We start from the raw sequence: 22610 nt of genomic DNA, 5'->3' as shown, positions 1-22610 counted from the left end.
CAGCAATAGCCAAAGATCTGCAGCCTTATAGAGGTGCTAGCTTTTCAGGGCACATCATGCCCACCTGCATGTTGTGCATAGTTTCGCGCAGTTGGTCCAGCTGATGGGCAGAGTTTAGGGCCTCCAAACGTATGTCGGTCAGTTTCATTTCCTTCTCCCACAGCTCTGAGCGCAGCTCTGAGACCTCCTTTTTCTCAGGCTCCTCTTCTTCATTGGCCTGGAACAACCTGTGCAAAGGATGAGCAGAAATTTAGACATGGTGCAAGGAAAAGTCTGCAAGCACCAGCAAGGACTATGGTAGCAACTGGATGGGCCAGCCTGGGCTAGCTGAGGAGTGCTGCTTCTGAATCTTTGCTCACTGCTGTCCTCTCCTGCCAGAGCGCAATATCTTTCCAGTGCATACATATTACTGGAAAAGGTGCTCTGCAAATGGTCACCCAGCCACCTGATTAGTGCCCTCCCCACAAGGTTCTTATTGTTCATTTCACAGTTTCAGGAACCTGAGGCCACCTGCAGCATACTGTACAATATGATCAGATACAAGGCACAGCAGACTTAAGTTTTTTCCAGGTGCAACTTGTCCTTGCAGCCACCCCTAACTTCGTTCCCTGGAGAGTGGACTTACTCAGTGTTATCAATGCCCACAGAAGAGGAGTTGGAAGATTTGATGGAGGGTGAGGCTGTCTCCGTGGATCCATGTTGTAGTTTGGGGGACGATGGCGCGGAAGAATCTGGGGTGGCGATCTCCTCTATGTCAGAATAAGAGGAGGCAGATTTTGGGCCCTTCTTGATGCTGAAAGCCTTGTTGAAAGAGCTCCTCAACTGAAGGGGGAAATGGAGAAGCAAGAAAAGCTTGAAAAAGCCCTCTGAGGCTGACTGCTGGAAAACAGAGGATGCTGCACCATGGGGCAAGGAGGTGGCAGAGGCAGCCTGTGCCATCTAACCTCTGTTATACTGCACGCTGTGAACAGTTCGTAGTTTTCAGGACACTCAGAAACTTGGCTTCCCCTTTGGTCTGCTTCTTACCCAAGCTCTAATACTACCCCATCACCCCAGAGGACACTATTTTTTTACAGTAATACTCTCCAAGCACAAAACCTATTTAAAGAAAGTATATACACAGAGCCATCCCCCTGGTTTTAATTAATTATTGATCCATACCCACAACTTTTTAAGAATTCCCACTCCCTCTATAATCATGCACTGTCAGAATAGAAGATATTTTAAAAATCTACCTTTATTGAGCAGGCTTTCAAGAACTTGAATGCAAGCATATAAAGGTAGCTGAAGTGACACAAGGTATCAAATTTGCGTTAAGTGCATCTTAATTATGCTCCCCAAGAAATCAAGTAGTAGATTCCAGAGTGCTCAGAACAAGGAATCGGCAGCAATTCTTGCTGTTTCCAAGCATGCCAGTTCCATAGCTTGGGCTCTGAGACTCTAGGGAGCAAAATCACTTATGTCACTTATGAAAGACTGCTGGCAAGGAAGCCAAAAGGATTCTGTATTATTATTCCTATCACAAAAAAAAAACCCAGCAGCTCTCGTGGTTGGTAACCAAAAATCTGAGCCCTTGGGGAAGCTGAACTTTTAAATCACACATATAAGGAGGAACCAAGGAACATACAAAACACAGGCATGGCCTGTGGTTCCTAAAGGATAAGTGATCTGTCAAAGATTGTGAAGGAAGACACAGGCCAGATTCTCTTTCCATATCTTGAGTGGGAATGTAAAATACAATATCCTACGCTATCTAATATGGAAGGAAACAAGGGCAGTTTAGCAGCCTAAGACATGGACTTGTCCAAACATGCAGAACAATTAATAGCCAGCGCAACATGCCACCGACCAGCTGAGTCCATGCACTGAAGTGCTGTCATTGTCATGCAAAAGGACATATCCTTTCATTCAGAGTGTTCCAGGCTTCTTGCATCTTTCTAAATAGGCAGGAGTGGTGGTGGCCTAATATAGTTGGCAGCTTGATCCATGCACACAAATAGTGGTACTGCATGCCACTATGTAGAGAAGGTTTTGGATTGGGGAGGGGGCAGCACACCTACTTACAAACTATCACTACTACCTCTCGAAGCAAATCTGCATTTTTAGGGGAGGGTGAGGACTAAGTTAAGACAGCCTAAAGTTAGCTGCTGTTCTCCTCACACCAATAACTGCAGCCCTACCTGGAAAGAGCAAAAGCCCACTTATACTTCCCAAACATCCATCCTAGCTTACTCAATTCTTTTTCAGAGCACTATAGCTTAACCTATGGGCAGGGGTAGATAGTGAGAGAAGGTGGACCACCCCAAACCCTTTCATCATCAGCAACTTTGCTGAAGCTATGGAGGTCTGGCCACTGCCTGGATGGAAGCCCTAGAAGAAAAGTGGGGTATAATTCAATAAATAAATAAATAAATTGCTACCCAGGGAATGTGACATTCTTAAAAGAATGTCACATTCCTTTTGTCCCACATTCCAAGTATCAGCTGCTGTAACTAATAGAGGCATCTGACTTACCACTGGGGTGAGTGGAATAACTTCATATCTCACAAAGGATTGTACCCACTACCATGGTAGGGCTTTTCCTCCAACTTCTAGATGTTTTGGTATCTAACTCCCTGTGCTCAGATGACCCTTCGGGTCCCTTCCAACTCTACAGTTCAATGATTCTAAGAACTCATAGCAGCAGGGAAGACAGCAAGCAATATTGCCTCTGGTCATTGGTGCTGTAACTAGGAGCTCTTCTGACTTGGTGGCATTTGTGCACTTGGAACCTGTATGTGCCCAACCGGACTTGCTTACAGCAGATTCATACAATGAGAGAGCATCACCTCTCCTTTGGCACTCCAATCCTCAGGGCCTGCCAAACCTACAAGTAAGAATGGCAGGCTGCTCTCCTTCTCCACAAAATATGCAACTCTTTCCCAATTATTAATGGAATGGAATTAGGCTGGGATGCTAAGATCTGTGTCGTTTATCTTGCATCTCAAGATCCAGCTGAAGAGAGATTACAGAGAAGCAGCCCTCCTTCTTCTAACATGTAATGGTTCAATCAATATTACAAAAAAGGAAGAAGCCAGAGAAACAAGTCAAGACCAACACAGCCATGTGCTTTTCTCTTGAGGGGAATAGTCAACTTGTGATCCCAACAATGCTCAGGCGGAGCATGCAACATGCACACAAAACAGGCATCAATCCACACATGTATTGAGACAGTAGCAGGGAGAATAGCCACTGTAATGGGTGGAGGCACTATTGGAACTGGGTTTTTCTATCTCCCTCCCACCCACCCACCCACCCACCCACCTCACAAGCCAATCTGAGGGCACACAAGAGGCCAGGGGACTGGAGCTGTCTCAGAGCTTGAACCTCTGCTACCCTTTCAGGAGGCTTCAAAGAGCACTTGTCATGTCGTACATGTGAGAAATCACTTTCTATCTTCCAGCTCTCTGACTTGCTCTGACCTGCGGCAGCTATGAGATGGTGTGGCAGAAATTGGTGGGTGGGTGGGCGCCATGCTCTATTGAACCTCATCATCTGGCCACTTAGGCTGCAGTCCTGTACACACTTACCTGGGAGTAAGACCCACTGAGTTCAGTGAGGCTTATTTTTGAACAGATGTGCATGCAAAGGAGTGTGCTGTTAAGGAGTGCAATTCTAGAACATGGATGGGGAACCTGTATCCCCGACCCCAGAAGTTGCTGGGACTCTCAGTATGCAGAGCCAGTGATCAGGGATGCTGGGAATTTATGGCCCAACGAAACCTTGTCTGCTCTAGACAGACAAAGAAATGCAAACAAAGTTTAGACTGGATTTGGAAGCCACAGCCAAACTGCTGAGAGTGGATTCAATAATCCATTAATTTATTTAATTGTAAGGGATTTATACCTCACTCTTCAACAAGTTTTCAGGGTGGAATGGATTACATTATGGCACAAACAATGTCTGCAAACAGTTCCTGAATTTGGAGGGTTCTCTTGACAGAAGAGAAACTGTTCAATTTGCAAAGGAAAAAAATTGACAATTTCCCAGCATGGGAAATGACTATATTAAACACATTCATCAATATTCTTACGATATATTTCCTCCTCTTGCAACAACTGAGTGTGGAGGATGATGGTACATACAGCCTGCAGTAACCAAATATATATTTGAGGGGCAAGAGTTTAAAAAAACCCTTAAGTGTTGAGGGACAGGACAGAACCAAACTGCTGCAGTGGTAGGATACTATCACTGGGCTACAATTTTTTACTTTTTGAATGTTGTCTAGATTTCTACAACTGATTTAGGGTATTTTTGCACTGCTGAATCAGGAAATGGCATCCGTTTCTCTCCATCAGGTCAGGTTTACTGTAAACTGAATGGTGGGTAATAAAGGTAAGTACACGTAAATTGCATGTTGCTTCACCATTTTTCAAACTTCAGGGCTTGAACTTCCGTTTCTTGGAACTCCTGGAATGCTCAGCGGCAGGGAGGTCTCTCTTCAGAGTCCAACAGTGGTCAGCCATCATGACTGCGTCCCAGTGACCCTGATACCTGGTCTCCATCTCTTTCATGTCCTGATGGAATCTCTCCCCTTGTTCGTCACTCATTGAACCCAGCTTCTCAGGAAACCGGTCCATATGTGAAAATAGGTAGTGCATCTTGACGCTCATGTTGCAGCCCAGGTTTCTGAAAGCAGTCAGCATGTTGTTGACAAGTTCTGCGTAGTTTCTGGCCTTATTGTTGCCAAGAAAGTTCTTCACTACCAGAACAAATGCCTTCCACGCTTCCAGTTCCACTTCGTTCATTGAGTTTCCGAACTCTGGATCTCTGATGAGCTGATGGATCTGAGGACCGTCAAAGATGCCAGCTTTCAACTTCTCCATGGTCAATCCTGGAAAAGCCTGGCACAAGTAAGTGAAGCAGTCACCATCCTTGTCCAGAGCCTTGCTGAACTGCTTGATTAAGCCAAGCTTGATGTGCAGCGGTGGGAAGAGTATTCTGTCTCTGTCCACCAGAGGGTCGTTGATGACGTTCCTTTCTTTGCAAGGCACCAATTCCTTCCGCACAGGCCAGTCCTTCTTCGTGTAATGCTGAGCACGGTCCCTACTATCCCACATGCACAGAAAACATGGGTACTTGGTGAAGCCAGACTGTTGTCCCAACAGAAAGTTCACCATCTTCAGGTCAACACAAATAAACCACTTATGCTGATCCTAACCAATTTTCTCCAGCACATACTTCACCGCTTCATAGTTCTCCTTCAGTGTACTCAAGTGAGCCAGGGGTATAGAGGCAAACTGGCTGCTGTTGTGTAGCAGAACACATTTCAGTGATCGCTTGCTGCTGTCAATGAACAGTCTCCAATCTTTGGGTTCATACTGTGGCACTCCAAGCTTGAGCAGAAGCTGCACAATATCTGCACAGTACACCAAGTCCTTCTCTTCCGAGAAAAAACGGAGGTACTCTTGATGCCTGTTGTGGAAGAAGCTGATGTGAGCACTGTCAGAGAGGAGGTTTTTTTCCTTCAATCTGGATGCCAACAGTTCGGCAGAGTCCTTTGACAAGCTGAGGTCACGAACTAGATCATTCAACTCCTTTTGGGAAAATGGATGTGGAGCATCATCTTCAAGAACCACTTCTTCTTTACGTCCTTCAACACTGGAGGCATCTTCGTCACTAATGTCAGGAAGTTCTCCGAAGATAGGCACTGGAATTTCATCACCATGAGCTACAGGTTGACGTGCTGATTGAAGATCAGGATACTTGAGGCTGCTCCGGTTCTTTCTGTTGATCCCAGCCGCACCAATTTATGGAAGATTTCGAGGTTTTATGACTTCAAACTGATCCCTTTTCGACATAATCACCCAGAACTATCGGACCTGAATACTTCTTGTCATTAAAATAATCATTTCCAATCAAAACAATTATTCGACATGGCATTTTACCCCCACCAACTTCTTCTAAAATGCTCCACACAAGCGTACATGTGAACAAAAACGTAAAAAAATGACATGTGGCCATAGCTCAAAAACTTGACCTGATTGAGCAAAACCAATGTGATTTTTGGATTCAGCGCATCAGATTCGTCCTAAGTCAACTGAAAAAACGCAGACAACAAATTTGTTGTTGACCAGTGATTATTATTAAACTGTTCCACTTGAGTACTTCAAAAATCCACTCTTGAAACCTCTTTTCCTGGTGACTTTCTAGACCTTTAGGAGAGCTGTTAAGACTGGGTAGCATTAGGGATAGATTCAGAGCCATGTCAAAAAGGGGCGTGAAACTCCCCACCCCACCAGCACCAGTGCAGTGGCCCCTCCTGTGTGGCTTGGCAGCGCAAGTGCAAGAGCAAATGGGATGGTTAGTTCCACGAGTGCTGTGCTGTCCCCAACACAATGGAGTGACCAGTCAGGAGTAAGACACAGGGAAAGGACTGGTGAAAGGGAGGGGTGGGGGTGGGGGTGGGGAAGGGAGTTCCAAGCTTACCTCATACACCTGGAAAAAAAGGGGTTGGGGGTCAGCATTGAAGGAAGAAAGGGGGGGAGAAAGAACACAGCAAGACTTAATCATGCGTTCAGCTCAGGTTCCCTGCCTGTAACAAGCTGCGGGGATGGGGTGGGGGCTCAAGGCAGTACAGAGAAACCGGGACAATCTTCTACACCAGCCTTCCTAAGAGGACGGCACACCTACTGAGCTGAGAGTTGGGTGCGAGTGGCCTCTCTCCGCTTTAGGGAGCAGTGGGGAAAGGCAGGGCAGCAAGGTTAGTGTAAATGGAAAGGAAGAGTAACATCAGCTGCACAAGTCATAAACTTGCCATGCAAAACCAGCTGTGAGACAATATTAATTTTAAAAGTCAAAACCTTTATTTAATATGCACCTTAAAATGTTCCTAAAAAGGTTCAGGTCAAATTACTCCCCATCCCACTGCCCAATATTTTTAAGCGGAGCCTTAAAAACTTGGAAGCTTCCTTTGGTCTCATTCCTGACTCAAAATAGGCAGCTGGAATGAGAGCACAAAAACACCCAATGCTTTAAGGCTATTCAGACTGGAGGGGTGTTTGCATGTCTGGGAAAGAGGACATTTAACTTGAAGCATGCTAGAAACATTTTAAGTCCATATGGTGTTGTAATAATAATAATAATAATAATAATAAATAAAAATAAAAAATAAACAAAAAACAATTCAGCTTTCTTTCTTTTTAGTGATCCCATCACTGCTGGGTTAGCATCCCTGCCTCCATTTTAGGCTACCACATTCATACTATGATTAAGTCTAATGGACCTCATGAGTGACGCCTATCACTTACCAGTGGATCTAGCTTGGGAGCTAAAGGATATTCCCACTGGGCCTCAAGAGCAATAAAGATGCAAACTAGTTTCTTTCGCAGAGAAATCTGCTGTAAGTAGTCAATAGTACTTCCATGAGCCAAGTAGCTCTGAAACCCCAGTTGCCATTATACTAGCTACTGTGACAAGACACACAACAGGGTTTCACCCCCACGTAGATCCCACCGTTACTTCCCCTCCTCCTTGACCTACCCAGCTCTTCTTTTTCTTCTTCTTGGCATCTGCATCCTTGCCACTGCCAATGCTAGAATGGCTGGTGATGCTGTTCAGGCTGGATATACTGTCGGACGAGTTCTGCCTCTTGATACGCAGCTCTGGAGAGTCACAGGGAAGGGAAGGAGGGAGAGATGCATTCAAAACCTGTGGACAGACTGGAAGCTCTTATAGGCACCCGGGTAATCAGCTACCACCTCTCTGTTTTTAGCATCAGTTCCAAACACAGCTAGCAAAAAAAGAGTCTTCTCTGTACTTTGTTCCCAGGCTAGACCTCAAATCTAGCATTTTTATCTAAGGTCAGGCAGGGCCTGTAGGGAATAGTAGGGAAAGGAGCACATAGGGGCAGCATCTGGGGACAGGCAAGATCTGGGGACCATAAGGAAAGATGAGGAGCTGCATGTATTCAGATTCGATGATAGCTTGGTCTCTTGTCTTGCGCATGCTCATCCAGTCTTGTCAATAAACACCCAGGAGTGTCTAGTGTTCAGGACCATCATGACTCCATTCCCCCATCCTTCCACTCCTCTGGAATTTCATCCCATCAGTGCAATGCCAGAAGGCAGTGAGAGAAGTGTAACTCTTAGCTGCCTTTACCACTGAACTGTTTTTCCCATTAGCACAATGGTAACGATGGCTGCTCCCATCTATAGAACCAGGAACTCCAATTTCAGAACAAAGGAGGAGGAAGCCACACACATTGTGACATTATGGAGACTGAAAGCATGAGGCTTCCCCATCTCTCTCCCACTCTCATTACCAAGGGCTCCATGTCTGGGAAGGAGAAAGAGGAAGTTGGGCATAGAACCTACACAGTACAGCCCTACGTCTGCCTGCTGCTTGCTTTACCTCCCTTCAAATATTAAAAGACCAGTAAGTGTGTGTTCCAACTGGCTCCAGTCAAAGTGCATTTTATCCAAGCACCACACCACAATGTCTAACCACTCCCTCCCTTGCTCCTAGCAGGAAAAGGAATCAATCCTGTCCACCATGTCTCTAATCTACCATTCGGCAGCTGCACAGCCAAAGATCCACCAGGAGAGTGTGTGTTGGAAGGCTGTGCTCACCTTTGGGTGTAATGTCTGTTCCATTCAGGGCCCCTTGGATAACAGCCTGGGCTTCCGAGTTCTTTTTCTTCAAGAAATCAATTGTCTCCCTCAAGTCCACCAGCTCAGTGTCCTAGAAGGTGAAGCATAACTGATGAATGCCTTGCATTTTAGTATTTTACTAACTGCTCTGCTGCAAACCTATGCTAGGGGGAGGTGGGAGAAAGGAAACAACAGCAAGCCATTTCGTAGGGCAGGCCTCAACACCTTGGTCAGCCATGGACCCTGCCAACTGCCTCAAACTCACCTTCTCTTCCGCAGTCTCTGCAAGATGTCGGAGACGGGAAGTCATGTTCACGAGGCTCTGCTCAAAGGCTGCTACTAAGTTTGCCTGGAAAGGAAATTGAAAAGGGGTGATAGGCCCACATGCCAGCACAAGGAACAGAGTCATATGAAGAAAACAGGAATCAGAGGGACCCACAGGTCAGTGGCAGAGCAAATGATCTGCATGAAGCGGGTCATTTGCACGGATTCAGTTGCATTTACAAAAAGACCACACAGCGCATGACGGGAATGATATTTCACTACCTGGAGAGCAACTGCCGGTCAGAACAGACACATAATCTGGCCTCGTATTAATGCAGCTCTGTAGATTCTTAATTGCTTATCAGGCAGCACAAGATACTGGGAGCTCCTAGTTAAACCCATTATTCCCATCAGGGATTGCGGTTCTACAGCAGAAGTATATGGCAGAAGGCTGATGTCTCGAAAACTACAACTCTGTACACAGTTGTTCTCAACAAGGTGGAGTGGGTTCCCGTCAGGGAAGTGTGTAAAACTTGAAGTGAAGGGGGCAAAGTTTCAGGTGAGGACAGTGTCTTGAGGCTGGTGGATCCTATAGCCACACACCAACCAAAACACATGAGTAGTTGGATGTTCCTTAGCAAGAGGATCCTCAATGATTCAGGTTGGGTTTGTTAAGTCGTACTGGTCTGCCCCATTCTGATCTGGGGAAAGCTGTAATTTTGTTCTAATGGTGTTTTCTAATGGTGTTTCTAATTCTCTTCCCCTTTCTAATGGCAGCTTTTTAATTAGTCCCCTGGGCTCTGATCCTGTGACTTCTGGTACACAGGAAGGGGCTGCACTCACACGACTGCATGAAATAATATTTACTCATTATGCAGTGGAATAGGCAGTTGCCGCTGTGATAGATTAAATATACAATCTATCGTTCTCCTTTATTCTAAGACCCAAGCTCAAGACGTTTTAGAGACACTGAGCTAGCAAAACACTGAATATCCACTAGAGGGTGCTCCTATTCCATGTTGAATACAGAAAGCTGGGTTTAAGTTCCCTGCCTTGCTTGGGTAGAGGGGTTCAGCACTTTGTCTCTGGAAGGCTGGGAATTCTCATGCAGGGCTAGTTCCAAGGGTTTGAGTATACATGTTTCCGTGTATATAGAATCCTAGAATTGCATAGTTGGAAGGGACCCTGAGGATCATCTAGTCCAACCCCCTGCAATGCTAGAATACGCAGCGGGGCTCGAACTTGGAACCTTGGCATTATCAGCACCATGCTCCAACCCACTGAGCTAGATCATCATCTTATCTGTATGCTCGAGGTGGCTTACAACTTGACAAGGTTTACATAATTACAAATGTAACAAAAGCCACAAACAATAAATAAAACACATCAGAAAGCACACAACCAAACTGAAACCATTTCCACATAAATCATAATAAGACCTAAAAATAAATATACAAAAAATAATATAAATAACAAACAAAAACCCCCCAAACAAAACACCCTATATGCAGAACCCCTGTGTAAAATGTGATCACATATTTGTATTCATTGTTTATTTGGTCGAAACACCTTGACCCACAGCCCCCTTCCCTATTTTAGCCTTCCATGTTCCTTTGGTATTTTTGAATGCTACTTTAATTGCATCGTTCAAAATTTTGTTTATGAGAGAGGAGCATTTGCGGCAGATTAACAACACAGGGCAACTCACGTTGGCTGAAAGCTGGGATGTCAACGTGGCCACTTTCTCCTGGGATGACTCCAACTCACGGCGCAGTTTGCGGATTTGCTATAAACAGGGAGAAAGAGGAAGATAGGGAGGAGTCAGGGAGCAAGATAGACCCTTTTGCTCTCCACCAATGGGTCAAGAGCAAAGCAGCCGTAGGGAGGACAGAGAGAGAGAGAGAGAGAATCTTACTGTACCTCAGACTGCATCCTCTCCTCAGCCTGGCAGCACATGGTGGGGCAGAGGAGAGACAGAGAGAGGCAGGCGGTTAGGGCATAAGTAGCAGAGGCGCACTCACAGGCAAAGGCGAGGAGCCATGCAGAGAAGCCAGCACCTCCGCTGCAATCTTTCCACATGCACCACACTCCTTGTGGCAACACAACAACAGCTTATTTGTGCCACACCTCCCCCCCCTCCCCACATGGTTACACGCAAAGCCCTGAAAGAGCGGCACAGCACCCCATCACTCGAAAAGACTGCAGCAGGGGAACATCCAGGGTTGGGGGAAGAGAGGGAAGGATGGCCTGCCGGAATTGCAGCACAGAGAAAGCAAAGGGCAGGCCAGGCCCGCTGATGAAGGGAGCACAGCTTACTGAGGAGTAAGTGGAGGAAGCACTTGACGCCAGGGACAGCACAGATCCATGAACTGCAATAGACAAGAGAGAAGACACGTGTCATGGGGTCGTCTCCTGACTGTGGGGCATCAGTGTACATGGGGCAGGGGGAGAACCTAGAGGTCAGGTGTGCACAAAGAAGCGGGACCACAACACCAAGAATCAACGTGAGGCCCTCTTAACAGTTAACACGAGAAATCTGAGGGATCGGGAGAGTGTTCGGTCCTGGAAGAAACAGGCAAGATTCCTTGCCTGCGTGGGTGGATCATCCATCCCAGCCATGGCTCAACATGCCTAGAGAAATGTGAAAACCTTTTGCTAGCACAGGCGTTCAATGTTTGTTTTTAGCACGAAGACCTACGTTTTAATGCAGCACATCAGGAACAATAAAAACCCTTAACTTGAAGTAATACCATGCACACAATCAGCAAGGTGGAGACCCTGGCTGGGGGAGCTCCCTGCAGCAACCCGACAGAAATCAGTTCTACCACTACCTGAACTAGCCCTTCTATATCGCCATCTTTCCGCAGGGCCTGCAAGACAGAGCTGTTCCACCAGGCCTTTGGTAATCCTCACAGAACTTTGGTAATCCTCACAGAACTCTAGCCCAATGGTTGCCATTAATTTGATTTTAAATTGATTTTAGAATGATTTGATTTTAGAATGCATTTCAATTAATTGATTGTGATTTTATGTAAACTGTGTTACTTTTATTGTTGTTAGCTGCTCTGAGCCCGGCTTTGGCTGGGGAGGGCGGGATATAAATAATAATAATGATGATGATGATGATGATGATGATAATTATTATTATTATTATTTAGCATAGTGCTTCATCGGCTTTGAGTAATTTTAAAGTCTTATACAGATGCAATGTGGACACACATCCTAAAAAGGGGTGTGGCTGTCTCTGCCCCATGGCAAGCTAGCACTGGGTAATGGGCAGAGTACCTGCCTCCCACATCCTGTTTATGGTGGTGCTGGAAGCGCAGGAGGGAGAAAGCAATGCTTGAAAGGTACCAGTCTCACCCACTCACACCTCCCGTCCCCAGGTCTGCCATGTCATCTTGCTCCCCTGCAAGCAAGAAGCAGATCCCACAGCTGCGCCAGCCCACCTGCCAAGTACACCTGTGCGCACTTGAGAAGACCTGACGGACAGAATTAGTCGCGACCGTATCCCTCTCACCATTATTACTGTGGAGGAGACTCTTGTCCTCCTGGCTGGGTGCAGGACTCTCACCATCATCCACAGGGTCGCGAAAGGAGCCCGAACGGATCATGCCCTTGGGCCGGTCTGCCAGGGAGAGGGTGCTGCCCATGGGGGACGCATTGTACAGCTCGAAGGTGGAGTCGTGGGTGGGGATGCTGTTGGAGCGGGTGATCCTCGGGGTGTTGGCTGCCGTGGGGGTCACTGCAGGAGAAGGAGGGAGGGAAGGACAAGCTAGTCAGATGGAGCTGCTTGAAGCAGGGGTGGGAGGTGTAGGAACAGAGGGCTCACTAGACTCAGGGGTGGCAGCCAGGGGAGGGAGGGAGAGAGGGAGAGGGAGAGGGAGGGAGGGAGACAGACAGACAAGGGTAGGATCACTGAATGTACACCATTCCTTGCACAAGCCAATCTGCACCTGTGTAAAATGTAAACACTTGCACCAGGCCACCCCTTAACATCCTCTGATGACATGACCCTGACCTTGGAGTCAGTTTTAGGTGAGCTGGCAGTGCCATCTCAGAAGAAAGAAAATTAAGGGAAAGGATCTCAGAAAGTATAGATCAGCATCAGCTTCAACTGGTTTAGAACACCTGTCTCCAAAAGTTCCCCTGCAGGAAAACAGAAGGCAAGAGAAACTAACCAATATTAGTGAGTGGTGCCTTTCCAACCAATGGCATGGAGAGAGCAGGAGGGGAAGGCAGCTCAGACTGATCATCTGATTCCTGCAATCCTCCAATCGTGTGGGAGTGCCGCCTCTCCTTGGCCTCTTCCTGGGACTGGATTTGATATCTGCCAAAATTAAGGGAGAGAGAAGTGGAACAAGGAAGACTGGAGGAATTTTGTAGCCATAAAACAACTATGGTGGCTTAGTTACAGATAGGTAGCCGTGTTGGTCTGCCATAGTCAAAACAAAAAAAAATTCCTTCCAGTAGCACCTTAAAGACCAACTAAGTTAGTTCTTGGTATGAGCTTTCGTGTGCATGCACACTTCTTCAGATACCTGAAGAAGTGACCCATCTGAAGAAGTGTGCATGCACACGAAAGCTCATACCAAGAACTAACTTAGTTGGTCTTTAAGGTGCTACTGGAAGGAATTTTTTTTGTTTTGACTATGGTGGCTTAGGCTTAACATCACTCATGAAGCCAGTTCCTGAAGTCATAGTAAGATAAATTCTAAATTTCGCTTGGGAGCACCTAATTGTATAGCAATGGTGATGCTAAGAAAGTGTGGATTACTCAGTGCTAACAAGGTAATCAGATCTTTCAAAAGCAGATTGCCATCCAAGGTACTCTTTCCAAAGGACATGAGAGAAAATAGATAAACCAAGGCCACAGCTTTTTGAACATTTAATTTAGGATTAAGTCTCATTAAATCTTGGGCCTTACTTCAGAGTAAACCTGTTCAGGCTTGGACTTCAGTGCATGCATTCACCCTGTAACTATCTGAACACAGCTACAAAAAGTCAATGGAAGCCATTTATATACTGTCCAATTTATTATGCCCTCTAGAACATGGCCAGTTAACAGCAAATGCTACCATACTATACAGTTCTGCAGAGTATTTCATTCTGGTGAACATCATTTGTTAACTGAGGACTTTAAACAGGATTCACCCAATGAGCCCTGCCAGAAGAAGCCCTGTGCAAGGACTTCTGCTTGTTCAACAAGGCTTCCTCTACACTTCTGAAATCGTTTCATTTTCGGGGGGGTGGGGGGGCAAGAAAAGTGCACAGGGGAAGGAGAGAGGGGATCATTCCATCTGGCAAGTTGAAATGCTTGCGCATACAGAACATTCATCATACCGCAATACCAAAGTGCTTAAAAAAAACCAAAACACCACAATGGCCATTATAAACAAAAATAAATAATAACTTCAATATTGTTCACAGCAAACGGCTCCCAGGATAGTTTGTGCTCCACATACAGTAGTTGGGAAAGCTGTGCCAACCTTCCTATATACAGTCTTGCAACAGGACCAAGAAGTGAGAGATGTAACCAGATCCCCAGACTGGTTTGCTTTGAACAGAAACAGGGTGGGCTGCTTTTATGAACCACCATGGTTAATTGATTTTCTTTGGGATCTTACTCTGCAGCATGTAGAATATTAAGTACCCTGTTTAAGAGGATGATAAACAGCATGCTCAAAATAACATATAGTGTTGGTTTGCGAGGAACACCGAGATTTCTTCAACTGGTCATCTTGTGTTAGCATGACCACAGTGAAAAGCAGGTTTCGCCTACTGCAACATCATACTGTATGCCATGCCCACTAATTTATTTGACCATCAGTTGATAGCAACAGGAAAGTGAGGGGTGGGGTAGAAGGACGATTACCTTAGTCCCTTCTTGGGCAATGTATTCCGATCACGGTTAGAGCTGCAGGAAGGGAAGCAAGCACAACAGTATTTGTTAATCATTTGCTGGAGTCCAGCTGTAGCATCTGATGGGCGATAAACTGGTTTATGAAGTTTTGGGAATGCAGAGCATTATCTGGCTTAGTTTAGAAGCATGGAGTTAGAACTCCATGAACATGAAGCTAGAACTCCACCATGGGCAAGAACAGCGAACTGCAACATTATTCTGGAGTTTGAATAAAGCTTTTCAACTGCACTGCAATTCCACCACTCTACTTCCACTTCCCCAACTGCCTTCCTTGTTGCTCTGCAATACTTTAACTGCAGGGAACAGGAATTGCTCCACAGAGAACCAAGTTTCCAAAAAAGCCCCGTCCCCTTTTGCCTGGGGATCATGCCATCAAACAAAAGCTACTTTCTTCTACCTGTCCAGGTGTGTGATCCTGGGGCTCCCCGTCCAGGACATCTCAGTGGTTTCCTCCTCAGCAGCCACAACGGGAGGGGTGGGAGCAGTGGTGGGAGCAGTTGTATTGCCTGCAGAGAAGGGGCTGTGCAGGCTCATAGGCATCTGCAAGGACTCCATGCTCCTGTGCAACCCTGAGAGCTTGGGGTACATGCGGGATTCCTTGGGGATGCTGAAGCCTCCCATGAGCTCCAGGCCCTGGGAGAAGCTAGCAGAGTTTATGTTAAGGACTGGAGCAGGGCTTGGCGTGAAGCACGATGTGAGGTGGGGGACCACATTTGCTGCAGCTGGATGGGGCTCGTTCAGTTTGCCACCGTGCATCTGGTGTTCGCTGGAGGGAGGGAGGTCCAGACTGTTGGAGTTCACCTTGTCCAGGTTGGCCAGAGAAGGAGCTTTCACATAGCTTTTGGCAGCTGACCTGAAGGAAAGCAACATGGTGTTAGAAGATGACTGGAGCTTTGCACAGCTCTTATCGTACCATTTATTTATTTGCTTAACATATTTCTCAACCCAGCTATAGGCCTGCTGGGAAACACCCACAATTCGTCATCTCCCTCCAAATTATATTTTATTAAGTTTCAACATTTTCAACATATGTTGTTGTTTCTCCCCCTCTGCTGCACCCTATCTTCTATCTGTTAAATCATAATCACGATATTATAATCAAAACAAAATAAAACAAAAAATTCCTTCCAGTAGCACCTTAAAGACCAACTAAGTTAGTTCTTGGTATGAGCTTTCGTGTGCATGCACACTTCTTCAGATACACTGAAACAAAAGTCACCAGACCCTTCTATATAGTGAGAAGGTGGGGAGGGGTATTACTCAGAAGGGTGGTGGGATTGGGTGATTGGCAGATAGCTGTGATGAGCCTGTTGACGACTGCAATAGGTCTTACAGGAAAAAGCAAGGGGTGAGAAGGTGAAAAATGGCTTTGTCATGTATAATGAGATAAGAATCCAATGTCTTTGTTCAGACCAGGTCTCTCCATGGTTTTAAGTTTGGTAATAAGTTGCAATTCAGCAGCTTCTCTTTCCAGTCTATTTCTGAAATTCCTTTGTAATAGAACAGCTAAAAGTAGCTGTTCTATTACAAAGTAATAGAACTATTCTCAAAGTAGCTGTCTGGTCTGGTGACTTCTGTTTCAGTGTATCTGAAGAAGTGTGCATGCACACGAAAGCTCATACCAAGAACTAACTTAGTTGGTCTTTAAGGTGCTACTGGAAGGAATTTTTTGTTTTATTTTGTTTTGACTATGGCAGACCAACACGGCTACCTATCTGTAACTGATATTATAATCAACACCCACAACTCTTCTTACCTGAGTGGAGTTGGTGGCAACTCAGCCACTTTAGCAGAAGTCTGGTGCCCACCTTGAGCCTTCGGGGTGCTTTCAGGGGAGCCGATACTCTTGAGTGAGACGCAGTCAGAGTCCAGCGCCACAGCTTTGGCTTTGGCTTTCTCCTTCTCCCTGTCCGTCTGATTCACTGGCACTGGCGTGCTCCGGCCTGTGCCGATCTTAGAGGGCTCTTTCAGCCGCGAGACGCTGATGCTCCCTTTTGTGCTGAGCAGGCTGGGGTCAATGCTGCTGCTCACTGGCCGTGGCCCACTGCGCCCACCAGTCACGCTCATGGAACTAGATTTGGCTGGGCGTGGCAGGCTCCGGTACTGGATGTTGGTGCGGGCCCCTGGGGCCATGAAGCCAGGCTCCCCAGCATTAGAGACATCCAAGCTCGTTTTCCTTCCATTGACCGGCTTGACTGGGATGCTAGAGGTCTTCTGGATCTTACCAAGGGTGGCCGAGCCACCAGCTTGCATCACCGTGGCAGTGCCAGTTGCAGGAGGTGGCTTCTTGTAGCCAAAAGAGCCAGAAGTCGTGGTCCGGGTCAGCCCAGAAGGGGGCTTCTTGGCATCTGAAATCCGATCTCGGCCAGCGTCAGACGATGAGCGCTGCAGGCTGGCGTTCTTCACAGAAAGCTTGTTCTTGTCTGTTGCTTTTGCTTCAGGTTTACCTGCAGGAGAAATAACTCAGTTTGAAGAAAAGGCATTTGTGCACGCAGCTTCTTAGGTGACCAAAAGAAAGTTATCAAAAAGCTACTTAGTCAGGACAGCCAGTCCCTGCACCAAAATGAGCACAATGTCAGGGCACGTGTCAGTACAACCATCTCCCTAGCTAAATTGTACTGATTTTGTTTCAGGGAACATGATCAAAGACTTTACTGAGATGAGATGCAGCCCTAGGATGTAATGAGCACATTCCAGGCTCCCTTCTTTCTCTGTGGCCTACATTTAGTCATGCACCTTTGACTGGACTCTCAAGAAGAATGGGAAGCAAACAGGCAGGGAAGTGGAGGTGGCAGCCACAAACCTGCCTAGCTAACACTAGGGCTCCACTTCCTGTTCCAACCTCACCTGCCACTTTGAGGGTCTGGGCTGTGTGGGTGATGGGAGAGGTCACTGCCACAGGGGGAGTCTTGCCCTTCTTCAAGGAGCCTGGTGGGCCCAAACTGACGGGCTTTTTCAGATCTCCGCCTTTGGCAGGAGCCTCGTCACAGCTTTCTGAGCGCTCCCGTCGCCACTTGGAAGAGCTGTGCTCCATTTTCAGACTCCCGCTGTCATAGTCCATCTTCTTCTGAGCCTTCTCTTCTGGCTCTCCGTACCAGTTCAGCCCACTCTCTGCCAGTGAGCGCTTCTCAGAGTCCGTGCGCAGCTGTAAGGCAAGCAGCAGAAAGGATTCTGTTAGCTGGTACCTTAACCTTGCCACCCAAAATACTCCCCTAACCTCCTGTGTGCACATAGGAAGCTGCCTCAAACCAGGCCTGGCTATTTCTCCATTTGGCCCGGAACGGTCTGTTCTGTTTGGTGGAAGTTCTACAGGGTCTCAGGGGAAAGTCCTTTGCATCTTCTACTACCTGGGTATTTTCTTTTTTAGTGGAGTTGCCAGGAACTGAACCAGGGACCTTCTGCATGCATAGAATATGCTCTATCATAGAGTTATAGACCTCCCCTCATCATAGCCCCCCAACTACACCAGCTTAACAAATGGGAGAGAAAAAACAGTCCTTCAGTTCCAAAGGCACTGGTCGCTCCTGCATCTGCAGGCAAAAAAGGGGATAGGCATTCAGTGCTTTGGGGGCTGTGGCTCCCCCCCACACACACACACAATATAAGGAGAAATTCAATGGCAGAAGTATTCATCTTTCCCCTGAGAACACTTTTAAGGAGAAAGACAGCACAGGGCTTCATGCAATTTCTTTCTCCGGTACCAAAACTGCAGCAGCAACAGCAGCATGAAAACATGGCGGATTTTCTGGGTGCCTGTCCTACCTACCGCTATGGCGGAGTTCCTGCGAGAAGCCGTGGGGGTGGAAGGCAGGGAATTGAGCGAGGAGCTGGCATTGAACTCTTCTGAGCTGAGATTGTCAGAGGCATCGCTGAGGCCGCTGCTGATGGAGCTACTCTCATCCCAGCTGAAACACACAGGAGGCAACAATGGTTAATAATAATCCATAAAAAGTTTAAAATCCAAGTAAATATCCACACAGTAGCAGTCAAATCTTAGGCAATACTGCCAGCTCAAAGAAGGTGCTTTGTTTGTTTATTTAAATATTTATCTACTACACTTTAATAAAAAATACAGCAAGACAGTATTGATGACTACCCGAGAGTGCACACTTTGATACACAATTTGTCACAGATTTATTGCTCCCTAGCAGCCTAATAATCCTTTCTTACAATCAAGTTGGTCAAAGTGTGGTTAAAGGATGGGTTTTTGCCATATTTTCAGTGCATACTTATAAGTGAAGCAAGGATCTTTTAATTTCCACATCCCTCCCGCCCCCCCGCCCCCAGCTACTGTGTGTGTGTGTGTGTGTGTGTGAGAGAGAGAGAGAGAGAGAGAGAGAGAGAGAGCGCGCGCGCTCACACGCGTGTGTAGTACAAACTCATTCTTAGCTGCTAGGACTAGGCTTGCTTGTAAACAAAAGCTCAGGCTAGTTTACTCTTGTCATAAGTGGATTGCCACTTCAAAATACTATATTCATATGCATTAACATACATTGGAAAAACCAATCCAAAAATCAGTGTGTATTTTGCAAAGTGCTCAGATGCAGAAACTGAGGTTTTCAGCTCAGCTGCATCTTGGAACAAGATAGAGCTGGAAAAGAGTGTTGGTCATAAACAGTCAGACCTCGGGGCATCCCAGAAGGAGACTCGGGGTCAAAGTAAGAATGAGGAATGGTTGCCAACCCTCTCACATGGGACAGGGGTCCAGGAACACCATGAACAGGAAGAAGCTTCTTTCCTATGTGGAGGGTCTGTGAGGAGCAGGTGCATGGGGGAAGGAGGAAGAACACTGTATTTTTTTTATTTAAAAAAAGTAAAATAAAATACTTCTTTCATGTCATCTGGCACTTTGCACTCAAGAATAAATAGTGTAGACCATTTCAAATAATGGTAGAACCATGTCTGATAGGCAGTTCCAGTGTTTAAGAATTTTCTTAGGGGGATCCTTTGTACAAAGGTACCATAAGCAACAATGGTTGCCAAGCAAGGGACCTTATTTAGCATGGCAATTTGGAAGAAATCAAATCATCTGATCACTACAGAAGACTTTTGCAGCCCTACTAATCAGTTCTACATGAACAATTGTCACTTTGCGCAAATTTCATAAAATAATCCAGTTGTCCTGCTTTATTCCAGCCTTGCTGCTAGTACGTAGTTGGATGAGTAGCTTGCCAGACAAACCGTATAAACCACCCAGTATATATAAGTGAGTGGGACTTGTACAAATTCGTTGCAGGCTACTAAATGTTTTGCACATATAGTTGCTTCACTTTGAACCCAGTAGCTGAAGCTTTCTAGAAGATGGACTTTATTTTTATTTTTAGCAAAGAGTAATCTGGTAGAAATTGAAAGGTGGGGTTAAGTGACAGACAGTAACAGAACCAGAATGTGCTATAACTGGAACCTTTGGCAGAGAGAAGCAGCCATATAGGGCACAAAACCTCAGTGCCTTCATCAACATGGAACATTTTTGTAGATCTTGCTTGGATGCATTCTAACACATGACAATCATGAGGACTAGAACACTGTTTATAATGAAATTTTTGAGAATACTTGCCACATATGAGATTTTGCATCAGATGCAGAAACCCCAAAATGTGAATAGTCCAGGTTATCTACTAAGTGACCCCTAGGCTGTTGTCAGTCCTCTTATAAATGCCCAAATGAGCTCTCATTAACACAGGATCTGTGTTAGCTGCAGCTAATTCAGCAGCCAGCGGAAAAGGGTCTAGTTAAAAATGTCCAAAATGCCTTCCTTTGTACTGCAGAGGGTGCTATTGAGAGCAGAACAACATCTCAGAGCAAGTTAGCAGCCCTGTGTATATTGCACCTGATTACTTTACACGTCTAGCACCAGCCAAGGAAATAGGAAAAAGAGAGAGCAAAGTCTTTCCCCAAGATTGGTGTTGAAGCAGGAGACTGGCAGATGCTAATCCAGGCATTACCGAATGTCTACACTGTGACATTTATTGTGAGCTGCTGCCAATGTCAGCCAACAGCCAGGCTGTAAAGTGTACCACAGGGAGATCATTTAAGAAAGCAGAAGAGATTGGCTTGGTTTTGAATGGCACACTTACTATCAGTCCTTAGCACCTGCTGGTATGGAGAACTTCTAGAGAGAAGGTGGACTTGTTGTTCTGTTTGTTACTGGCTCTGAGATGGTTCAGTTGGTAGAGCATGAGACTCTTAATCTCAGGGTCATAGGTTTGAGCTCCACGTTGGGCAAAATATTCCTGCATTGCTGGAGGTTGGACTAGATGATCCTCATGGTCCATTCTATGTTATGTATTTTTCTGTTTTTATTTTGTAACCCACCCTGTGATCGTTGGATGAAGGATGGCAGAGAAAAGCAAAAAAGTAAGATCTGAGAACCCAAGAGTGTTTGTGGAATGTCTGGATGTTAAGGCAAGAGAGTGTGAGCCAGAACCGAGGGAGCACTGTTATCTCCTCACCTTTGCCCCTCCATCTTAGCTCTGCTGAGCTTGCCCAAATAGAGCAACCTTCATTCTCCAGGCAAGAGGGCAGGATTTCCACCCTTCATGTAATGGCACCAGTCGCAGCCTGCATCATTCCCTTGCTCGCTTCAGCTTCATACATCAAGCCCCCGACATGGGCTGCTCACATTCACCTATTTCATGACTCGATTTACTCAGAACAATCAAACAATAGTCATTCATTGGAAGAGGCCAAGGGACATAAGGCAGATTCCAAGGACCGGAACTGGACAGGGGCACTGAACTCTTTTATGAAATCCAGCGCTGGGCAAGAAAGCAGCTCCAAGGACAAGAGAAGAAGGGTGCAAAGAAGGAGCTTGGGAGGCCACTCATCCAAAAAGCATCTCTCATATGCTTAACGCCATCCACAGATCCTTGGTAGCAGCTGCAGGTTGTACTCACCCAGCGACATACCATCTTTAAGTACTCAACCATTAAACAGATGGTTTGTGCTGGGCCGGGGTTGGGGGAGAGGAGAGTATTTATAGAACTGTGGGGAAGGGGGAGAGTTTAAAATGTTTGAGAAACACCTGGTCTGGAACAGACAGAAGGAAAGGAGCAGCAGCCAAAATAGCCAAACCTCAAGCTGATGCTCAGAAAGTGAGGGGCTGGATAAGTTGGTTGGTTGTAGTCTTGTGTTGTACATTTTAAAACTATCTATCCATCTATTCAGCAGTTATTTCTATTCAGTTATTTCTATTCAGCAGTTATTTCTTATTACTGAATCTAAATAAATGGGAAAGGCATGCCTGCTACCTGTAACAAGCCTTTGTTGCTGCTGTGAAGATTTGCTGCTGTGCTTCAAAGCTTAAAATCATGAACATAGCCTGTCAGAAAGTGGGTGGCAACAAAAACTACGTGGATGATGTAGCTAAGTGAGCCACGTTTCCTTGGTCTCCCTTCGCCAACATTTGCCACCTAAGGTTTCCATGAAGAGTCCCAGGCAAGTTCAGTCTGAACGAGAGCAAACCCTCCTTCGTCGGCAACAGCTGCCCGCTCTTGCGGATCCCAGTCCCTCTCACGTTTGTTTCCAAGAATGAAAGCAGAATGAACACAGGAGCAACTGGGGAGCTGTTTGCAGAGATTTTGCAACAGCACCATGGCGCCTTCCAGAAACGTGGGTGGGCAAAGGGGCAAGCTAAGAGAAAGCCATCTGCCTCCCACCCAGCTCCTTAACGTGACACTTCCAGCCTGCACAGAAACAGAGGGTGGAATTTTCTAACAGACCAAGCATTTCAACTTGTCAGATGAAATGTTCCTTCCGCTTCTTACCCCATGCAATGTTCTGGGGTTCTCCTG

The 22610-nt window shown here is 46.2% G+C and overlaps 1 protein-coding gene across 10 annotated transcripts in view; it reads right to left on the bottom strand.

Moving 5' to 3' along the window:
* NAV1 (neuron navigator 1) overlaps nucleotides 1-22610 on the bottom strand; it is a 292439-nt gene that overhangs the window by 25608 nt on the left and 244221 nt on the right. For 5 of the 10 annotated variants that reach the window (XM_079978772.1, XM_079978779.1, XM_079978774.1 and 2 more), the window contains 15 exons: nucleotides 18584-18722; nucleotides 17665-17962; nucleotides 16574-17264; nucleotides 15215-15670; nucleotides 14770-14811; nucleotides 13076-13224; nucleotides 12415-12639; nucleotides 11211-11263; nucleotides 10815-10838; nucleotides 10603-10680; nucleotides 8896-8979; nucleotides 8610-8721; nucleotides 7522-7643; nucleotides 626-822; nucleotides 65-227 (listed from right to left, as the gene is read on the bottom strand). In XM_079978772.1, the coding sequence (XP_079834898.1) occupies nucleotides 65-227; nucleotides 626-822; nucleotides 7522-7643; nucleotides 8610-8721; nucleotides 8896-8979; nucleotides 10603-10680; nucleotides 10815-10838; nucleotides 11211-11263; nucleotides 12415-12639; nucleotides 13076-13224; nucleotides 14770-14811; nucleotides 15215-15670; nucleotides 16574-17264; nucleotides 17665-17962; nucleotides 18584-18722 (2833 nt within the window). The remainder of the gene's footprint in view (nucleotides 1-64; nucleotides 228-625; nucleotides 823-7521; nucleotides 7644-8609; nucleotides 8722-8895; nucleotides 8980-10602; nucleotides 10681-10814; nucleotides 10839-11210; nucleotides 11264-12414; nucleotides 12640-13075; nucleotides 13225-14769; nucleotides 14812-15214; nucleotides 15671-16573; nucleotides 17265-17664; nucleotides 17963-18583; nucleotides 18723-22610) is intronic. The other 5 variants (XM_079978777.1, XM_079978781.1, XM_079978778.1 and 2 more) reach the window with 3 other exon arrangements.

This window comes from Podarcis cretensis (genome assembly GCF_951804945.1).
Source record: "Podarcis cretensis genome assembly, chromosome: 6".
Lineage (NCBI taxonomy): Eukaryota > Metazoa > Chordata > Lepidosauria > Squamata > Lacertidae > Podarcis > Podarcis cretensis.
The sequence above is the reverse complement of the archived record's forward strand: the minus strand, read 5'-3'. Positions and strand labels throughout refer to the sequence as shown.